The sequence below is a fragment of the Oncorhynchus mykiss genome, unplaced genomic scaffold (assembly GCF_013265735.2).
Source record: "Oncorhynchus mykiss isolate Arlee unplaced genomic scaffold, USDA_OmykA_1.1 un_scaffold_239, whole genome shotgun sequence".
NCBI lineage: Eukaryota > Metazoa > Chordata > Actinopteri > Salmoniformes > Salmonidae > Oncorhynchus > Oncorhynchus mykiss.
In genome coordinates, this window is record NW_023493703.1 from 102,647 (window position 1) to 125,255 (window position 22,609).

Consider the following 22,609-nt stretch of genomic DNA (forward strand, 5'->3'; position numbering starts at 1 on the left):
CTCTACACCACCATTCAACCCCACCTTACCCCATCTACACACCACCATACCACCCCATCTCACACCACCATACAACCCCACCTTACCCCATCTACACACCACCATACAACCCCACCTTACCCCATCTACACACCACCATACAACCCCATCTCCACACCACCATACAATCCCACCTTACCCCATCTACACACCACCATACAACCCCACCTTACCCCATCTACACACCACCTACACACCACCATACAACCCCACCTACACACCACCATACAACCCCACCTTACCCCATCTACACACCACCATACCACCCCACCTTACCCCATCTACACACCACCTACACACCACCATACAACCCCACCTTACCCCATCTACACACCACCATACAACCCCACCTTACCCCATCTACACACCACCATACAACCCCAACTTACCCCATCTACACACCACCATACAACCCCACCTTACCCCATCTCACACCACCATACAACCCCACCTCCACACCACCATACAACCCCACCTTACCCCATCTACACACCACCATACAACCCCACCTTACCCCATCTCCACACCACCATACAACCCCACCTTACCCCATCTCCACACCACCATACAACCCCACCTTACCCCATCTCCACACCACCATACAACCCCACCTTACCCCATCTACACACCACCATACAACCCCACCTTACCCCATCTACACACCACCATACAACCCCACCTTACCCCATCTCACACCACCATTCAACCCCACCTTACCCCATCTACACACCACCATACAACCCCATCTCCACACCACCATACAACCCCACCTTACCCCATCTACACACCACCATACAACCCCATCTCCACACCACCATACAACCCCACCTTACCCCATCTACACACCACCATACAACCCCACCTTACCCCATCTACACACCACCATACAACCCCACCTTACCCCATCTCACACCACCATACAACCCCACCTTACCCCATCTACACACCACCATACAACCCCACCTTACCCCATCTACACACCACCATACAACCCCACCTTACCCCATCTCCACACCACCATACAACCCCACCTTACCCCATCTACACACCACCATACAACCCCACCTTACCCCATCTACACACCACCATACAACCCACCTTACCCCATCTACACACCACCATACAACCCCACCTTACCCCATCTACACACAAAACCACACAACGTCCTTAAATTATTTCTATGTAGTGATACATAGAAATAGGACAAGATAGATTGGCAGACAGAGACGGAGTGGAGACACGTGAGTGAGCAGCACAGGCCATGCGTACCTAATCTATAATATCTAGACTATAACTAACACTAAAACCACCACAAGCAGCACTACTACATGTAGAACTAGTATTAGTACCAAAACAACAACAACAACAACAACAGATCTATAATATCTAGACTATAACTAACATTTAAACCACCACAAGCAGCACTACTACATGTAGAACTAGTATTAGTACCAAAACAACAACAACAACAACAACAGATCTATAATATCTAGACTATAACTAACATTTAAACCACCACAAGCAGCACTACTACATGTAGAACTAGTATTAGTACCAAAACAACAACAAAAACAACAACAACAAGAGAATGGTCAACACTAACAATGCTGCCAACTAATGGTAGCAATATGACCACTGTTATGATTATTAACAATACTGCAAATAATACTACTACAACTACTGATAATACCGCAAATACTACTACTACAACTAATACTGCTACAAATACTACTACAACTAATACTGCTACTAATACTACTACAACTAATACTGCTACTAATACTACTACAACTAATACTGCTACTAATACTATTACAACTAATACTGCTACAAATACTACTACAACTAATACTGCTACTAATACTACTACAACTAATACTGCTACTAATACTACTACAACTAATACTGCTACTAATACTACTACAACTAATGCTGTTACTAATACTACTACAACTAATACTGCTACTAATACAATCACTAGCACTAACCACAGTGATGGGGACACACTACAATAATACTATAGTAATACGATGTACTGATCATAGTATTGATTATATTGAAAATAGTATTGATTATATGATTTATTCACAAGCTAAGAGTTTTAGCTGGATACCTGGCAGGCTTGGCTGCTCCAGACTTGTAGAGAGAGGAGGAGAGGAGAGAGGAGGAGGAGGAGGAGGAGTGGAGAGGCCCAGGGGGAGAGTGGAGAGGTGAGGAGGAGAGAGGAGGAGTGGAGGATAACCAAAGGAGGAGAAGAGAGGTGTGGTTTGCGTGAGAGGAGGATGAGGAGGAAGAGGCAGTGGTAGCATGTGGGAGCGGTGGCCGTTCACCGTGGTAACGAGGCAGGGGGAGGGACAGGGGACGTGCCTACGTAGAAGGAGGGTGTGGCTCTGCTGGGAGAGGGAGGGGCCTAAATACAAACCAGGAAGAGGGAGGGGAAACAACAACAAACCCAAAACACAGACAACCAGTCAAATAAAACTCAATATAAATATAAATAAAAAATATATAAAACAATAATAATAAGTCAACTCAAATATTTATATTAGATAAAAACATAACACAATATTATATATTCATAATTAAAAATATAAAACAATATCATTCAAAGTTAAAATATACAAATGTTGATAAAAACAAAATGAAATATAAAAACCTAATAAAACAAATGTAAAAAGATGTAAATTAAACATCTGAAACGGGGGGTGAGATGGGGTGAGGGACGGTCTACGAGGTAATGACAGGTAGGCAGCAGGGACGGTCTACGAGGTAATGACAGGTAGTCAGCAGGGACGGTCTACGAGGTAATGACAGGTAGTCAGCAGGGACGGTCTACGAGGTAATGACAGGTAGGCAGCAGGGACGGTCTACGAGGTAATGACAGGTAGGCAGCAGGGACGGTCTACGAGGTAATGACAGGTAGGCAGCAGGGACGGTCTATGAGGTAATGACAGGTAGTCAGCAGGGACGGTCTACGAGGTACTGACAGGTAGTCAGCAGGGACGGTCTACGAGGTAATGACAGGTAGGCAGCAGGGACGGTCTACGAGGTAATGACAGGTAGGCAGCAGGGACGGTCTATGAGGTAATGACAGGTAGGCAGCAGGGACGGTCTACGAGGTAATGACAGGTAGTCAGCAGGGACGGTCTACGAGGTAATGACAGGTAGTCAGCAGGGACGGTCTACGAGGTACTGACAGGTAGGCAGCAGGGACGGTCTACGAGGTAATGACAGGTAGTCAGCAGGGACGGTCTACGAGGTAATGACAGGTAGTCAGCAGGGACGGTCTACGAGGTAATGACAGGTAGGCAGCAGGGACGGTCTACGAGGTAATGACAGGTAGTCAGCAGGGACGGTCTACGAGGTAATGACAGGTAGTCAGCAGGGACGGTCTACGAGGTAATGACAGGTAGTCAGCAGGGACGGTCTATGAGGTAATGACAGGTAGGCAGCAGGGACGGTCTACGAGGTAATGACAGGTAGTCAGCAGGGACGGTCTACGAGGTAATGACAGGTAGTCAGCAGGGACGGTCTACGAGGTACTGACAGGTAGGCAGCAGGGACGGTCTACGAGGTAATGACAGGTAGTCAGCAGGGACGGTCTACGAGGTAATGACAGGTAGTCAGCAGGGACGGTCTACGAGGTACTGACAGGTAGGCAGCAGGGACGGTCTACGAGGTAATGACAGGTAGTCAGCAGGGACAGTCTACGAGGTAATGACAGGTAGTCAGCAGGGACGGTCTACGAGGTAATGACAGGTAGGCAGCAGGGACGGTCTACGAGGTAATGCCAGGTAGGCAGCAGGGACGGTCTACGAGGTAATGACAGGTAGGCAGCAGGGACGGTCTACGAGGTAATGACAGGTAGGCAGCAGGGACGGTCTACGAGGCAATGACAGGTAGGCAGCAGGGACGGTCTACGAGGTAATGACAGGTAGGCAGCAGGGACGGTCTACGAGGTACTGACAGGTAGTCAGCAGGGACGGTCTACGAGGTAATGACAGGTAGGCAGCAGGGACGGTCTACGAGGTAATGACAGGTAGTCAGCAGGGACGGTCTACGAGGTAATGACAGGTAGTCAGCAGGGACGGTCTACGAGGTAATGACAGGTAGGCAGCAGGGACGGTCTACGAGGTAATGACAGGTAGGCAGCAGGGACGGTCTACGAGGTAATGACAGGTAGGCAGCAGGGACGGTCTACGAGGTAATGACAGGTAGGCAGCAGGGACGGTCTACGAGGTAATGACAGGTAGTCAGCAGGGACGGTCTACGAGGTAATGACAGGTAGGCAGCAGGGACGGTCTACGAGGTAATGACAGGTAGGCAGCAGGGACGGTCTACGAGGTACTGACAGGTAGTCAGCAGGGACGGTCTACGAGGTAATGACAGGTAGTCAGCAGGGACGGTCTACGAGGTAATGACAGGTAGGCAGCAGGGACGGTCTACGAGGTAATGACAGGTAGTCAGCAGGGACAATCTACGAGGTAATGACAGATAGTCAACAGGGACGGTCTACGAGGTAATGACAGGTAGGCAGCAGGGACGGTCTACGAGGTAATGACTGGTAGGCAGCAGGGACGGTCTACGAGGTAATGACAGATAGGCAGCAGGGACGGTCTACGAGGTAATGACAGATACAGAGACGGAGGTAGGCAGCAGGGACGGTCTACGAGGTAATGACAGGTAGGCAGCAGGGACTGTCTATGAGGTAATGACAGGTAGGCAGCAGGGATGGTCTACGAGGTAATTACAGGTAGTCAGCAGGGATGGTCTACGAGGTAATGACAGATAGGCAGCAGGGACGGTCTACAAGGTAATGACAGGTAGGCAGCAGGGACGGTCTACGAGGTAATGACAGATCGGCAGCAGGGACGGTCTACGAGGTAATGACAGGTAAGCAACAGGGACGGTCTACGAGGTAATGACAGATAGGCAGCAGGGACGGTGTACGAGGTAATGACAGATACAGAGACGGAGGTAGGCAGCAGGGACGGTCTACGAGGTAATGACAGGTAGGCAGCAGGGACGGTCTACGAGGTAATGATAGATACAGAGACAGATTGGCAGGAGGGACGGTCTACGAGGTAATGACAGATACAGAGACAGAGGTAGGCAGCAGGGACGGTCTATGAGGTAATGACAGATACAGAGACAGGTAGGCAGCAGGGACGGTCTACGAGGTAATGACAGGTAGGCAGCAGGGACGGTCTACGAGGTAATGATAGATACAGAGACAGATAGGCAGCAGGGGGAGGGAAGGAAGACGGAGGGATGGAGGGATGACAAGTTAGGAGACAGCTGAGACACAGAGTGCTGTCTAACCCTCACACACACGCACGCTCACACACATACACGCTGTGTGCTGGTCTCTCTCTCTCTCTGTTAGGGGTCAGGGGTCACTGTGTGCTGGTCACCTGGCCTCTTGCTGATCACCTCCACCATGCTGGAGGGGAAGTAGCCGACGCGGTCATTTCCTGTCCGGTTGTCATGGATACAACCCTTCCACCGGCCGTCAGAATGCTGCTCCAGAACCTAACACACACACACACACACCACACACACACACACACACACACACCACACACCACACACACACACCACACACACACACACACACACACACACCACTGGTTAGGTGCATCTGAGTCTGTGTGTACCGTGATGATGTCTCCAGTCTTGATGTTGAGTGTGTGTGTGTGTGTGTGTGTGTGTGTGTGTGTGTGTGTGTGTGTGTGTGTGTGTCTGTGTGTGTGTGTGTGTGTGTGTGTGTGTGTGTGTGTGTGTGTGTGTGTGTGCGTGCGTGCGTGCGTGCGTGCGTGTGTGTACCGTGATGATGTCTCCAGTCTTGATGTTGAGGCTCGTCAGGTCGTAGTTGTTGCAGTACTCTGTCAGAGCTCTGACCTGCATCGCAGCTGACGCATCTACAAACACACACACACACACACACACACACACACACACACACACACACACACACACACACACACACACACACACACACACACACACACACACACACACACACACACACACACACACACACACACAGAGTCAAACTCAACGTCAAAACACAGAGCTGTTTAATCTCTCTGCTGTCCTGTATGGTTAGTTAGAGTTCAGGGGTTAGGGGTCAGGGGTTAGGGGTTACCTCTCAGGAGCTGTTTAATCTCTCTTCTGTCCTGTATGGTTAGTTAGAGTTCAGGGGTTGGAGTTCAGGGGTCAGGGGTTACATCTCAGGAGCTGTTTAATCTCTCTGCTGTCCTATATGGTTAGTTTGAGTTCAGGGGTTAGGGGTCAGGGGTTACCTCTCAATAGCTGTTTAATCTCTCTGCTGTCCTGTATGGTTAGTTAGAGTTTAGGGGTCAGTGGTTAGGGGTTACCTCTCAGGAGCTGTTTAATCTCTCTGCTGTCCTGTATGGTTAGTTAGAGTTCAGGGGTCAGGGGTTACCTCTCAGGAGCTGTTTAATATATCTGCTGTCCTGTAAGGTTAGTTAGAGTTCAGGGGTCAGGGGTTAGGGGTTACCTCTCAATAGCTCTTTAATCTCTCTGTTGGCCTGAATGGTTAGTTAGAGGTCAGGGGTTAGGGGTCAGTGGTTACCTCTCAGTAGCTGTTTAATATGTCTGCTGTCCTGTAAGGTTAGTTAGAGTTCAGGGGTCAGGGGTTACCTCTCAGTAGCTGTTTGTTCTCTCTGCTGGCCTGTGAGGTTAGTTAGAGTTCAGGGGTTAGGGGTTACCTCTCAGCAGCTGTTTAATCTCTCTGCTGTCCTGTATGGTTAGTTAGAGTTCAGGGGTTAAGGGTCATGGGTTAGGGGTTACCTCTCAGCAGCTGTTTAATCTCTCTGCTGTCCTGTATGGTTAGTTAGAGTTCAGGGGTTAGGGGTTAGGGGTCAGGGGTTACCTCTCAGCAGCTGTTTAATCTCTCTGCTGTCCTGTATGGTTAGTTAGAGTTCAGGGGTTAGGGGTCAGGGGTTACCTCTCAGCAGCTGTTTGATCTCTCTGCTGGCCTGTATGGTTAGTTAGAGTTCAGGGGTCAGGGGTTACCTCTCAGCAGCTGTTTGATCTCTCTGCTGGCCTGTGTGGCGGTGAACTGGTTAACGATGTCCAGAGCCGTCTGACACAGAGTGTTCCTCACCCCAGCACTGATGCCACTCTACGGGATCAATAACCATCAATCAAAACATCGTCAATACATCCAAGGCTCAAAATTTACATTTTTCATTGGTAGTGCTGATGCTCCCAACTTTAGGAGCCCCACATGAAATCTAGGAGCACCACATGAAATGTAGGAGCACCACATGAAATCTAGGAGCACCACATGAAATCTAGGAGCACCACATGAAATCTAGGAGCACCACATGAAATCTAGGAGCACCACATACAATCTAGGAGCACCACGTGAAATCTAGGAGCACCACGTGAAATCTAGGAGCACCACATTAAATCTAGGAGCACAACATGAAATCTAGGAGCACCACATGAAATCTAGGAGCACCACATGAAATCTAGGAGCACCACATGAAATCTAGGAGCACCACATTAAATCTAGGAGCACCACATGAAATCTAGGAGCACCACATGAAATCTAGGAGCACCACATAAAATCTAGGAGCACCACATAAAATCTAGGAGCACCACATGAAATCTAGGAGCACCACATGAAATCTAGGAGCACCACATGAAATATAGGAGCACCACATAAAATCTAGGAGCACCACATAAAATCTAGGAGCACCACGTGAACTGGAGATACAACCCATAATGAACCTAGATGATTTATAGTTACTTTAAGGACCAGATGAACTGGAGATACAACCCATAATGAACCTAGATTAACTCTAGTTACTATTAGGACCAGATGAACTAGAGATACAACCCATAATGAACCTAGATGAATTCTAGTTACTATTAGGACCAGATGAACTGGAGATACAACACCTCAGCCACGCTCAAGGTACTAAACGACATCATCACCGCCATTGATAAAAGTCAGTACTGTGCAGCCGTCTTCATCGACCTGGCCAAGGCCAGATTGACTCTATCAATCACCGTAATCTTATCGGCAGACTCAACAGCCTTGGTTTCTGTAATGATTGCCTCGCCTGGTTCACCAACTACTTCTCAGATAGAGTTCTGTGTCAAATCGGAGGGCCTGTTGTCCGGACCTCTGGCAGTCTCTAAGGGGGTGCCACAGGGTTCAATTCTCAGACCGACTCTTTCCTCTGTATACATCAATGATGTCGCTGTTGCTGCTGGTTATTCTTTGATCCACCTCTACGCAGACGACACCATTCTGTATACCTCTGGCCCTTCATTGGACACTGTGTTAACAAACCTCCAAACAAGCTTCAATGCCATACAACACTCCTTCCATGGCTTCCAACTGCTCTTAAACGCTAGTAAAACTAAATGCATGCTCTTCAACCGATCGCTGCCAGTTCCCGCCCGCCCAACTAGCATCACTACTCTGGACGGTTCTGGCTTAGAATATGTGGATATATGTGCAAGAGGGTTAGAGGTCAGGGCTAGAGGTCAGGGCTAGAGGTCAGGGTCAAATCAAATCAAATCAAATGTATTTATATAGCCCTTCTTACATCAGCTGATATCTCAAAGTGCTGTACAGAAACCTAGCCTAAAACCCCAAACAGCAAGCAATGCAGGTGTAGAAGCAACTGATCAAAGATCAGGGCTATGGGCTAGAGGTCAGGGCTATGGGCTAGAGGTCTGGGTCAAAGGTCAGGGCTAGAGGTCAGGGTCAAAGATCAGGGCTAGAGGTCAGGGCGAGAGGGTTAGAGGTCAGGGTCAAAGGTCAGGGCTAGAGGTCAGGGCTAGAGGTCAGGGCTAGTGGTCAGGGTTAGAGTTTAGGGCTAGAGGGCAAGAGACCAGGACTAGATGTCAGGGCTACATCCTAGGGCTAGAAGTCAGGGCTACAGGTCAGGGCTACAGGTCAGGGCTAGAGTTCAGGAATAGAGGTCAGGGCTAGAGGTTAGGGCTAGAGGGCTACAGGTCAGGGCTAGAGTTCAAGGCTAGAGGTCAGGGCTAGAGGTCAAGACTAGAGTTCAGGGCTACAGGTCAGGGCTAGACGTCAGGGCTAGACGTCAGGGCTAGAGTTCAGGGCTAAAGGTCAGGGCTAGAGTTCAGGGCTAGAGGTCAGGGCTAGAGGTCAGGGATAGAGGTCAGGGCTAGAGGTCAGGGCTAGAGGGCTACAGGTCAGGGCTACAGGTCAGGGCTAGAGTTCAGGGCTAGAGGGCTACAGGTCAGGGCTACAGGTCAGGGCTACAGGTCAGGGCTACAGGTCAGGGTTACAGGTCCGGGCTAGAGGGCTAGCGGTCAGTGCTACAGGTCAGAGCTAGAGGTCGGGGCTAGAGGTCAGGGCTACAGGTCAGGGCTAGAGATCAGGGCTAGAGGTCCGGGCTACGGGTCAGGGCTAGAGGTCAGGGCTACAAGTCAGGGCTAGAGCTCAGGGCTACAGGTCAGGGCTAGAGGTCAGGGCTAGAGGTCAGGGCTACAGGTCAGGGCTAGAGCTCAGGGCTAGAGGCCAGGGCTAGAGGTCAGAGCTAGAGGTCAGGGCTAGAGGTCAGGACTAGAGGTCAGGGCTAGAGGTCAGGGCTAGAGATCAGAGCTACAGGTCAGGTCTAGAGCTCAGGGCTAGAGGTCAGGAATAGAGGTCAGGGCTAGAGGTCAGGGCTAGAGGTCAGGGCTAGAGTTCAGTGCTAGAGGTCAGGATTAGAGGTCAGGGCTAGAGGGCTATAGATCAGGGCTACAGGTCAGGGCTACAGGTCAGAGCTAGAGGTCGGGGCTAGAGGTCAGGGCTACAGGTCAGGGCTAGAGGTCCGGGCTACAGGTCAGGGCTAGAGGTCAGGGCTACAGGTCAGGGCTACGGGTCAGGGCTAGAGCTCAGGGCTAGAGGTCAAGGCTAGAGTTCAGGGCTACAGGTCAGGGCTAGACGTCAGGGCTAGACATCAGGGCTAGAGTTCAGGGCTAAAGGTCAGGGCTAGAGTTCAGGGCTAGAGGTCAGGGCTAGAGGTCAGGGCTAGAGATCAGAGCTACAGGTCAGGGCTAGAGGTCAGGAATAGAGGTCAGGGCTAGAAGTCAGGGCTAGAGGTCAGGGCTAGAGTTCAGGGCTAGAGGTCAGGGCTAGAGGTCAGGGCTAGAGGGCTATAGATCAGGGCTACAGGTCAGGGCTACAGGTCAGAGCTAGAGGTCGGGCTAGAGGTCAGGGCTAGACGTCAGGGCTAGAGGTCAGGGCTAGAGGTCAGGGCTAGAGGGCTACAGGTCAGGGCTACAGGTCAGGGCTAGAGTTCAGGGCTAGAGGGCTACAGGTCAGGGCTACAGGTCAGGGCTAGAGGTCAAGGCTAGAGTTCAGGGCTACAGGTCAGGGCTAGACGTCAGGGCTAGACGTCAGGGCTAGACGTCAGGGCTAAAGGTCAGGGCTAGAGTTCAGGGCTAGAGGTCAGGGCTAGAGGTCAGGGCTAGAGGTCAGGGCTAGAGGTCAGGGCTAGAGGTCAGGGCTAGAGGGCTACAGGTCAGGGCTACAGGTCAGGGCTAGAGTTCAGGGCTAGAGGGCTACAGGTCAGGGCTACAGGTCAGGGCTACAGGTCCGGGCTAGAGGGCTAGCGGCCAGTGCTACAGGTCCGAGCTAGAGGTGGGGGCTAGAGGTCAGGGCTACAGGTCAGGGCTAGAGATCAGGGCTAGAGGTCCGGGCTACGGGTCAGGGCTAGAGGTCAGGGCTACAGGTCAGGGCTAGAGCTCAGGGTTACAGGTCAGGGCCTGAGGTCAGGGCTAGAGGTCAGAGCTAGAGGGCTAGAGGTCAGGGCTAGAGGTCAGGGCTAGAGGTCCGAGCTACAGGTCAGGGCTAGAGGTCAGGGCTACAGGTCAGGGCTACGGGTCAGGGCTAGAGCTCAGGGCTACAGGTCAGGGCTAGAGGTCAGGGCTAGAAGTCAAGGCTAGAGTTCAGGGCTACAGGTCAGGGCTAGACGTCAGGGCTAGACGTCAGGGCTAGACGTCAGGGCTAAAGGTCAGGGCTAGAGTTCAAGGCTAGAGGTCAGGGCTAGAGGTCAGGGCTACAGGTCAGGGCTAGAGGTCAGGGCTAGAGGGCTACAGGTCAGGGCTACAGGTCAGGGCTAGAGTTCAGGGCTAGAGGGCTACAGGTCAGGGCTAGAGGTCAGGGCTAGAGGTCAGGGCTAGAGGTCAGGGCTACAGGTCAGGAATAGAGGTCAGGGCTAGAGGGCTAGAGGTCAGGGCTATAGGTCAGGGATAGAGGTCAGGGCTACAGGTCAGGGCTACAGGTCAGGGCTAGAGGTCAGGGCTAGAGGTCAGGGCTACAGGTCAGGGCTAGAGGTCAGGGCTAGAGGGCTAGAGGTCAGGGCTAGAAATCAGGGCTAGAGGTCAGGGCTAGAGGTCAGGGCTAGAGGTCAGGGCTACAGGTCAGGAATAGAGGTCAGGGCTAGAGGGCTAGAGGTCAGGGCTATAGGTCAGGGCTAGAGGTCAGGGCTACAGGTCAGGGCTAGAGGTCAGGGCTAGAGGTCAGGGCTAGAGGTCAGGGCTACAGGTCAGGGCTAGAGGTCAGGGCTAGAGGGCTAGAGGTCAGGGCTAGAAATCAGGGCTAGAGGTCAGGGCTAGAGGTCAGGGCTAGAGGTCAGGGCTACAGGTCAGGGCTACAGGTCAGGGCTAGAGGTCAGGGCTAGAGGTCAGGGCTAGAGGGCTAGAGGTCAGGGCTAGAGGTCAGGGCTAGAGGTCAGGGCTAGAGGTCAGGGCTACAGGTCAGGGCTAGAGGTCAGGGCTAGAGGGCTAGAGGTCAGGGCTACAGGTCAGGGCTAGAGGTCAGGGCTACAGGTCAGGGCTACAGGTCAGGGCTACAGGTCAGGACTAGAGGTCAGGGCTACAGGTCAGGGCTACAGGTCAGGGCTACAGGTCAGGGCTACAGGTCAGGGCTAGAGGGCTAGAGGTCAGGACTAGGGGTCAGGGCTAGAGGTCAGGGCTAGAGGGCTAGAGGTCAGGGCTAGAGGTCAGGGCTACGAGTCAGGGCTAGAGGTCAGGGCTAGAGGTCAGTTCTAGAAATAGTTGTACTCACATCCAACAGCAGTCTCACCACCTCAGTCTTTCCACAGAGAGCTGCCTGATGCAGCGCCGTCCCCGACTCTGACTGTCTGTTGATGTCTATACCTGCTTGGATCAGCAGACTGACACACACACACACACACACACACACACACACACACACACACACACACACACACACACACACACACACACACACACACTGTTAATGTCTATAACGTCTATTCCTGATTCGATCAGCAAACACAATATAAACACATAAAAGCAGTGGTGATGTCAGAACGATGATGATGTCAGAGTGATGATGATGTCAGAGTGATGATGATGTCAGAGTGATGATGATGTCAGAATGATGATGATGTCAGAGTGATGATGATGTGAGAATGATGATGATGTCAGAGTGGTTACGATGTCAGAGTGATGATGATGATGTCAGAGTGATGATGATGTCAGAGTGATGATGATGATGTCAGAGTGATGATGATGTCAGAGTGATGATGATGTCAGAATGATGATGATGTCAGAATGGTTACGATGTCAGAGGGATGATGATGACAGAGTGGTTACGATGTCAGAGGGATGATGATGATGTCAGAGTGATGATGATGTCAGAGTGATGATGATGTCAGAGTGATGATGATGTCAGAACGATGATGATGTCAGAGTGATGGTGATGTCAGAACGATGATGATGTCAGAGTGGTTACGATGTCAGAGGGATGATGATGATGTCAGAGTGATGATGATGTCAGAGTGATGATGATGATGTCAGAGTGATGATGATGATGTCAGAGTGATGATGATGATGATGAAGTCAGAGTGGCGATGTCAGCGATGATGTCATGTCCTGACCGTATGACATCGATGTGTCCGTTCTTGGCGGCCAGGTGAAGAGGAGAGACGCCGTTGGGGTTCGACGGCTTCGGCTCGATCATCGCTGCACAGACATTACTACTGAGGAGCAGCTGGACCACCTGTACACATTATACACACATTACTACTGAGGAGCAGCTGGACCACCTGTACACATTATACACACATTACTACTGAGGAGCAGCTGGACCACCTGTACACATTATACACACATTACTACTGAGGAGCAGCTGGACCACCTGTACACATTATACACACATTACTACTGAGGAGCAGCTGGACCACCTGTACACATTATACACACATTACTACTGAGGAGCAGCTGGACCACCTGTACACATTATACACACATTACTACTGAGGAGTAGCTGGACCACCTGTAAACATTATACACACATTACTACTGAGGAGCAGCTGGACCACCTGTACACATTATACACACATTACTACTGAGGAGCAGCTGGACCACCTGTACACATTATACACACATTACTACTGAGGAGCAGCTGGACCACCTGTACACATTATACACACATTACTACTGAGGAGCAGCTGGACCACCTGTACACATTATACACACATTACTACTGAGGAGCAGCTGGACCACCTGTACACATTATACACACATTACTACTGAGGAGCAGCTGGACCACCTGTACACATTATACACACATTACTACTGAGGAGCAGCTGGACCACCTGTACACATTATACACACATTACTACTGAGGAGCAGCTGGACCACCTGTACACATTATACACACATTACTACTGAGGAGCAGCTGGACCACCTGTACACATTATACACACATTACTACTGAGACACCACCTGTACACATTATACACACATTACTACTGAGGAGCAGCTGGACCACCTGTACACATTATACACACATTACTACTGAGGAGCAGCTGGACCACCTGTACACATTATACACACATTACTACTGAGGAGCAGCTGGACCACCTGTACACATTATACACACATTACTACTGAGGAGCAGCTGGACCACCTGTACACATTATACACACATTACTACTGAGGAGCAGCTGGACCACCTGTACACATTATACACACATTACTACTGAGGAGCAGCTGGACCACCTGTACACATTATACACACATTACTACTGAGGAGCAGCTGGACCACCTGTACACATTATACACACATTACTACTGAGACACCACCTGTACACATTATACACACATTACTACTGAGGAGCAGCTGGACCACCTGTACACATTATACACACATTACTACTGAGGAGCAGCTGGACCACCTGTACACATTATACACACATTACTACTGAGGAGCAGCTGGACCACCTGTACACATTATACACACATTACTACTGAGGAGCAGCTGGACCACCTGTACACATTATACACACATCACTACTGAGGAGCAGCTGGACCACCTGTACACATTATACACACATTACTACTGAGGAGCAGCTGGACCACCTGTACACATTATACACACATTACTACTGAGGAGCAGCTGGACCACCTGTACACATTATACACACATTACTACTGAGGAGCAGCTGGACCACCTGTACACATTATACACACATTACTACTGAGGAGCAGCTGGACCACCTGTACACATTATACACACATTACTACTGAGGAGCAGCTGGACCACCTGTACACATTATACACACATTACTACTGAGGAGCAGCTGGACCACCTGTACACATTATACACACATTACTACTGAGGAGCAGCTGGACCACCTGTACACATTATACACACATTACTACTGAGGAGCAGCTGGACCACCTGTACACATTATACACACATTACTACTGAGGAGCAGCTGGACCACCTGTACACATTATACACACATTACTACTGAGGAGCAGCTGGACCACCTGTACACATTATACACACATTACTACTGAGGAGCAGCTGGACCACCTGTACACATTATACACACATTACTACTGAGGAGCAGCTGGACCACCTGTACACATTATACACACATTACTACTGAGGAGCAGCTGGACCACCTGTACACATTATACACACATTACTACTGAGACACCACCTGTACACATTATACACACATTACTACTGAGGAGCAGCTGGACCACCTGTACACATTATACACACATTACTACTGAGGAGCAGCTGGACCACCTGTACACATTATACACACATTACTACTGAGGAGCAGCTGGACCACCTGTACACATTATACACACATTACTACTGAGGAGCAGCTGGACCACCTGTACACATTATACACACATCACTACTGAGGAGCAGCTGGACCACCTGTACACATTATACACACATTACTACTGAGGAGCAGCTGGACCACCTGTACACATTATACACACATTACTACTGAGGAGCAGCTGGACCACCTGTACACATTATACACACATTACTACTGAGGAGCAGCTGGACCACCTGTACACATTATACACACATTACTACTGAGGAGCAGCTGGACCACCTGTACACATTATACACACATTACTACTGAGGAGCAGCTGGACCACCTGTACACATTATACACACATTACTACTGAGGAGCAGCTGGACCACCTGTACACATTATACACACATTACTACTGAGGAGCAGCTGGACCACCTGTACACATTATACACACATTACTACTGAGGAGCAGCTGGACCACCTGTACACATTATACACACATTACTACTGAGACACCACCTGTACACATTAAACACACATTACTACTGAGACACCAGCTGTACACATTATACACACATTACTACTGAGACACCACCTGTACACATTATACACACATTACTACTGAGGAGCAGCTGGACCACCTGTACACATTATACACACATTACCACTGAGACAAAACCTGTACACATTAAACACACATTACTACTGAGACACCACCTGTACACATTATACACACATTACTACTGAGGAGCAGCTGGACCACCTGTAAACATTAAACACACATTACTACTGAGGAGCAGCTGGACCACCTGTACACATTATACACACATTACTACTGAGGAGACACCACCTATACACATTATACACACATTACTACTGAGGAGACACCACCTGTACACATTATACACACATTACTACTGAGACACCACCTATACACATTATACACACATTACTACTGAGGAGACACCACCTGTACACATTATACACACATTACTACTGAGACACCACCTGTACACATTATACACACATTACTACTGAGGAGACACCACCTATATACATTATGCGTGCGTGTGTGTGCGTGCGTGTGTGTTTGTGACTCACCCCCACTCGTCCAAATTCACAGGCCAGGTCCAGAGGAGTCTTACCGGCCGTGTCGGAGATACACGGATTAGACTGGTGCTGCAGCAACATCTCAGACTGAACACAGAGAGACAGAGAGATACACGGATTAGACTGGTGCTGCAGCAACATCTCAGACTGAACACAGAGAGACAGAGAGATACACAGATTAGACTGGTGCTGCAGCAACATCTCAGACTGAACACAGAGAGACAGAGAGATACACGGATTAGACTGGGGCAACATCTCAGACTGAACACAGAGAGACAGAGAGATACACGGGGTTAGACTGGGGCAACATCTCAGACTGAACACAGAGAGACAGAGAGATACACGGATTAGACTGGGGCAACATCTCAGACTGAACACAGAGAGACAGAGAGATACACGGGGTTAGACTGGGGCAACATCTCAGACTGAACACAGAGAGACAGAGCGATACACGGGGTTAGACTGGGGCAACATCTCAGACTGAACACAGAGAGACAGAGAGATACACAGTAGTTTACTAGATACCTACAGTAGTTTACTAGATAGTTACAGTAGTTTACTAGATACCTACAGTAGTTTACTAGATACCTACAGTAGTTTACTAGATAGTTACAGTAGTTTACTAGATACCTACAGTAGTTTATTAGATAGCTACAGTAGTTTACTAGATACCTACAGTAGTTTACTAGATAGCTACAGTAGTTTATTAGATACCTACAGTAGTTTACTAGATAGTTACAGTAGTTTACTAGATACCTACAGTAGTTTACTAGATAGCTACAGTAGTATACTAGATACCTGCAGTAGTTTACTAGATAGCTACAGTAGTTTATTAGATACCTACAGTAGTTTACTAGATAGTTACAGTAGTTTACTAGATACCTACAGTAGTTTATTAGATACCTACAGTAGTTTACTAGATACCTACAGTAGTTTATTAGATAGCTACAGTAGTTTACTAGATACCTACAGTAGTTTACTAGATAGCTACAGTAGTTTATTAGATACCTACAGTAGTTTACTAGATAGTTACAGTAGTTTACTAGATACCTACAGTAGTTTATTAGATACCTACAGTAGTTTACTAGATAGTTACAGTAGTTTACTAGATACCTACAGTAAATTATTAGATACCTACAGTAGTTTATTAGATAACTACAGTAGTTTACTAGATAGTTACAGTAGTTTACTAGATAACTACAGTAGTCTACTAGATAGTTACAGTAGTTTATTAGATAGCTACAGTAGTTTACTAGATAGCTATAGTAGTTGTTCAATATCAACTGAAGTCGATAGCAAGTTTACTAGATAAGCTACAGTAGCTTACCACAGCTACAGTAGTTTACCAGATACCTACAGTAGTTTACTAGATAGCTACAGTAGTTACCTATATAGCTACAGTAGTTACCTATATACCTACAGTAGTTTACTAGATACCTACAGTAGTTTATCAGATAGTTACAGTAGTTTACTAGATACCTACAGTAGTTTATCAGATAGTTACAGTAGTTTACTAGATACCTACAGTAGTTTATCAGATAGTTACAGTAGTTTACTAGATAGCTACTGTAGTTTACTAGATACCTACAGTAGTTTATTAGATACCTACAGTAATTTACTAGATAGCTACAGTAGTTTACTAGATAGCTACAGTAGTTTATTAGATAGTTACAGTAGTTTACTAGATAACTACAGTAGTTTATTAGATAGCTACAGTAGTTTACTAGATACCTACAGTAGTTTATTAGATAGCTACAGTAGTTTACTAGATAACTACAGTAGTTTATTAGATAGCTACAGTAGTTTACTAGATACCTACAGTAGTTTACTAGATAGCTACAGTAGTTTATTAAATACCTACAGTAGTTTATTAGATAGCTACAGTAGTTTACTAGATACCTACAGTAGTTTATTAGATAGCTACAGTAGTTTACTAGATACCTACAGTAGTTTACTAGATACCTACAGTAGTTTACTAGATACCTACAGTAGTTTACTAGATACCTACAGTAGTTTATTAGATAACTACAGTAGTTTACTAGATAGCTATAGTAGTTTACTAGATACCTACAGTAGTTTATTAGATAACTACAGTAGTTTATTAGATAGTTACAGTAGTTTACTAGATACCTACAGTAGTTTATTAGATAACTACAGTAGTTTATTAAACAACTACAGTAGTTTACTAGATAGCTACAGTAGTTTACTAGATAGCTACAGTAGTTTATTAGATAGTTACAGTAGTTTACTAGATACCTACAGTAGTTTATTAGATAGCTACAGTAGTTTACTAGATAACTACAGTAGTTTATTAGATACCTACAGTAGTTTACTAGATAGCTACAGTAGTTTACTAGATAGCTACAGTAGTTTACTAGATAGCTACAGTAGTTTACTAGATACCTACAGTAGTTTATTAGATACCTACAGTAGTTTATTAGATACCTACAGTAGTTTATGAGATAGCTACAGTAGTTTACTAGATAACTACAGTAGTTTATTAGATACCTACAGTAGTTTACTAGATAGCTACAGTAGTTTACTAGATAGCTACAGTAGTTTACTAGATAGCTACAGTAGTTTACTAGATACCTACAGTAGTTTATTAGATACCTACAGTAGTTTATTAGATACCTACAGTAGTTTATTAGATACCTACAGTAGTTTACTAGATACCTACAGTAGTTTATTAGATACCTACAGTAGTTTATTAGATACCTACAGTAGTTTATTAGATACCTACAGTAGTTTACTAGATACCTACAGTAGTTTATGAGATAGCTACAGTAGTTTATTAGATAGTTACAGTAGTTTACTAGATACCTACAGTAGTTTATTAGATACCTACAGTAGTTTATTAGATACCTACAGTAGTTTATTAGATAATAACAGTAGTTTACTAGATAACTACAGTAGTTTATTAGATACCTACAGTAGTTGCCATGATAACCGAACCATCAGTCCTAGCTTGCTTTTATGAAAATCGAATTCAACAACGGCAATAATGTTTTCAATTCGACTTTTGCTTTCTAAAGCAGCTCTAAAATAGAACATGTGATAACGAACAGTAGCCTCTGAATTCTACCGTGCTGATCTACTGAGTGTTATAGGGATAAGTAACAGCTGTTTCAGTCGCTGGCAGATCAGAAAACACAGTGGACCTCGACCAGAACCGTGAGGAACACCACATTTTATGATGTGTCTGTGTGGCGGTGTGTGTCATTGTGTGTGTGTGTGTGTCGTTGTGTGTGTGTATGTGTCATTGTGTGTGTGTGTCGTTGTGTGTGTCTGTGTGTCGTTGTGTGTGTGTGTGTGTGTGTGTCAGTGTGTTTTTGTCTTTGTGTGTGTGTCTGTGTGTGTGTGTGTGTGTGTGTGTGTGTCGGTGTGTTTGTGTCGTTGTGTGTGTGTGTCGTTGTGTGTGTGTGTGTGTGTGTCGTTGTGTGTCTGTGCCGTTGTGTGTGTGTGTCATTGTGTCTGTGTGTCGTTGTGTGTGTGTCGTTCTGTGTGTGTCATTGTGTGTGTGTGTCGTTGTGTGTGTGTGTGTGTCGTTGTGTGTGTGTCGTTGTGTGTGTGTGTCGTTGTGTGTGTGTCGTTGTGTTTGTGTGTCGATGTGTGTGTGTGTCATTGTGTTTGTGTGTCGTTGTGTGTGTGTCGTTGTGTGTGTGTCGTTGTGTGTGTCATTGTGTTTGTGTGTCGTTGTGTGTGTGTCGTTGTGTTTGTGTGTCGATGTGTGTGTGTGTCATTGTGTTTGTGTGTCGTTGTGTGTGTGTGTCGATGTGTGTGTCGTTGTGTTTGTGTGTCGTTGTGTGTGTGTCATTGTGTGTGTGTGTCGTTGTGTTTGTGTGTCGTTGTGTTTGTGTCATTGTGTGTGTCGTTGTGTGTGTGTGTCATTGTGTCTGTGTGTCGTTGTGTGTGTGTCGTTCTGTGTGTGTCATTGTGTGTGTGTGTCGTTGTGTGTGTGTGTGTGTCGTTGTGTGTGTGTCGTTGTGTGTGTGTGTCGTTGTGTGTGTGTCGTTGTGTTTGTGTGTCGATGTGTGTGTGTGTCATTGTGTTTGTGTGTCGTTGTGTGTGTGTCGTTGTGTGTGTGTCGTTGTGTGTGTCATTGTGTTTGTGTGTCGTTGTGTGTGTGTCGTTGTGTTTGTGTGTCGATGTGTGTGTGTGTCATTGTGTTTGTGTGTCGTTGTGTGTGTGTGTCGATGTGTGTGTCGTTGTGTTTGTGTGTCGTTGTGTGTGTGTCATTGTGTGTGTGTGTCGTTGTGTTTGTGTGTCGTTGTGTTTGTGTCATTGTGTGTGTGTCGTTGTGTGTGTGTCATCGTGTGTGTGTGTCGTTGTGTTTGTGTGTCGTTGTGTTTGTGTCATTGTGTTTGTGTGTGTGTGTGTGTGTGTGTCGTTGTGTTTGTGTGTCGTTGTGTTTGTGTCATTGTGTGTGTGTGTGTGTGTGTGTGTGTGTGTGTGTGTGTCGTTGTGTGTGTGTATCGCCTTGTGTATGGCGTTACCCCGTCGTAATGTCCGTGCTGTGCTGATAGGTGCAGGGGGATCTGGCCCTCGTCTGATTGAATGTTGACTGATGATCCCGCCTTCAGGAGCATTTTCATTGGCTCAGTCTTCCCCTGCCACGCCGCGTAGTGCAGTGGACGCATACCTACGGCAACCACAGAGGAACAAACAGAATCAGACTACGACCCACAACACACCAGAGGAACACACAGAACCAGACTACGACCCACAACACATCAGAGGAACACACAGAATCAGACTACAACCCACAACACATCAGAGGAACACACAGAATCAGACTACGACCGACAACACACCAGGGGAACACACAGAATCAGACTATGACCCACAACACATCAGAGGAACACACATAATCAGACTACGACCCACAACACATCAGAGGAACACACAAAATCTACGACCCACAACACACCAGAGGTACACACAGAATCAGATTACGACCCACAACACATCAGAGGAACACACAGAATCAGACTACGACCCACAACACATCAGAGGAACACACAGAATCAGACTAAGACCCACAACACACCAGAGAGAAGATGGAGAGAGAGAGAGTGTGTGTGTGTGTGTGTGTGTGTGTGTATGTGTGTGTGTGTGTGTGTGTGTGTGTGTATGAAGGGAGTGTTACCGTTCTGGTCCTTAATGTCCACTGTGGCCTGAGCCTCCAACAGCAGAGAGATCAGCTCCTTGTTGCCGCTCAGAGCAGCATGGTGCAGAGGAGACAACCTACACACACACACACACACACACACACACACACACACACACACACACACACACACACACACACACACACACACACACACATACATACACACACACATAGTGGGTCTGTAATCATAGTGATTAAATCTATAGTTCTAGTGGGTCTGTAACCATAGTGATTAAACCTATTGTTCTAGGGGGTCTGTAACCATAGTGATTAAATCTATAGTTCTAGGTAGTCTGTAACCATAGTGATTAAACATATAGTTCTAGGGGGTCTGTAACCATAGTGATTAAACCTATAGTTCTAGGTAGTCTGTAACCATAGTGCTTAAATATATAGTTCTAGGGGGTCTGTAACCATAGTGCTTAAATATATAGTTCTACGGGGTCTGTAACCATGGTGCTTAAACCTATAGTTCTAGGTAGTCTGTAACCATAGTGCTTAAATATATAGTTCTAGGGGGTCTGTAACCATAGTGATTAAATCTATAGTTCTAGGGGGTCTGTATCCATAGTGATTAAATCTATAGTTCTAGTGGGTCTGTAACCATAGTGATTAAATCTATAGTTCTAGTGGGTCTGTAACCATAGTGATTAAATCTATAGTTCTAGGGGGTCTGTAACCATAGTGATTAAATATATAGTTCTAGGGGGTCTGTAACCATAGTGATTAAATCTATAGTTCTAGTGGGTCTAACCATAGTGATTAAACATATAGTTCTAGGGGGTCTGTAACCATAGTGATTAAATCTATAGTTCTAGGGGGTCTGTATCCATAGTGCTTAAATATATAGTTCTAGGGGGTCTTTAACCATAGTGATTAAATCTATAGTTCTAGGGGGTCTGTAAACATAGTGATTAAATCTATAGTTCTAGGGGGTCTGTAACCATAGTGATTAAATCTATAGTTCTAGGGGGTCTGTAAACATAGTGATTCAATCTATAGTTCTAGGGGGTCTGTAACCATAGTGATTAAACCTATAGTTCTAGGGGGTCTGTAACCATAGTGATTAAATCTATAGTTCTAGTGGGTCTGTAACCATAGTGATTAAATCTATAGTTCTAGTGGGTCTGTAACCATAGTGATTAAATCTATAGTTCTAGTGGGTCTGTAACCATAGTGATTAAAT

The 22,609-nt window shown here is 46.9% G+C and overlaps 1 protein-coding gene across 1 annotated transcript in view; it reads right to left on the reverse strand.

Annotated features, from left to right (window-relative positions):
* LOC118948700 (caskin-1-like) overlaps nt 1-22,609 on the reverse strand; it is a 145,234-nt gene that overhangs the window by 65,271 nt on the left and 57,354 nt on the right. The window contains exons 3-10 of the mRNA XM_036973371.1: nt 21,400-21,497; nt 20,747-20,892; nt 16,242-16,337; nt 12,948-13,069; nt 12,110-12,218; nt 7,081-7,189; nt 5,866-5,960; nt 5,454-5,571 (exon numbers count right to left, since the gene is read on the reverse strand). Of these exons, the coding sequence (XP_036829266.1) occupies nt 5,454-5,571; nt 5,866-5,960; nt 7,081-7,189; nt 12,110-12,218; nt 12,948-13,069; nt 16,242-16,337; nt 20,747-20,892; nt 21,400-21,497 (893 nt within the window). The remainder of the gene's footprint in view (nt 1-5,453; nt 5,572-5,865; nt 5,961-7,080; nt 7,190-12,109; nt 12,219-12,947; nt 13,070-16,241; nt 16,338-20,746; nt 20,893-21,399; nt 21,498-22,609) is intronic.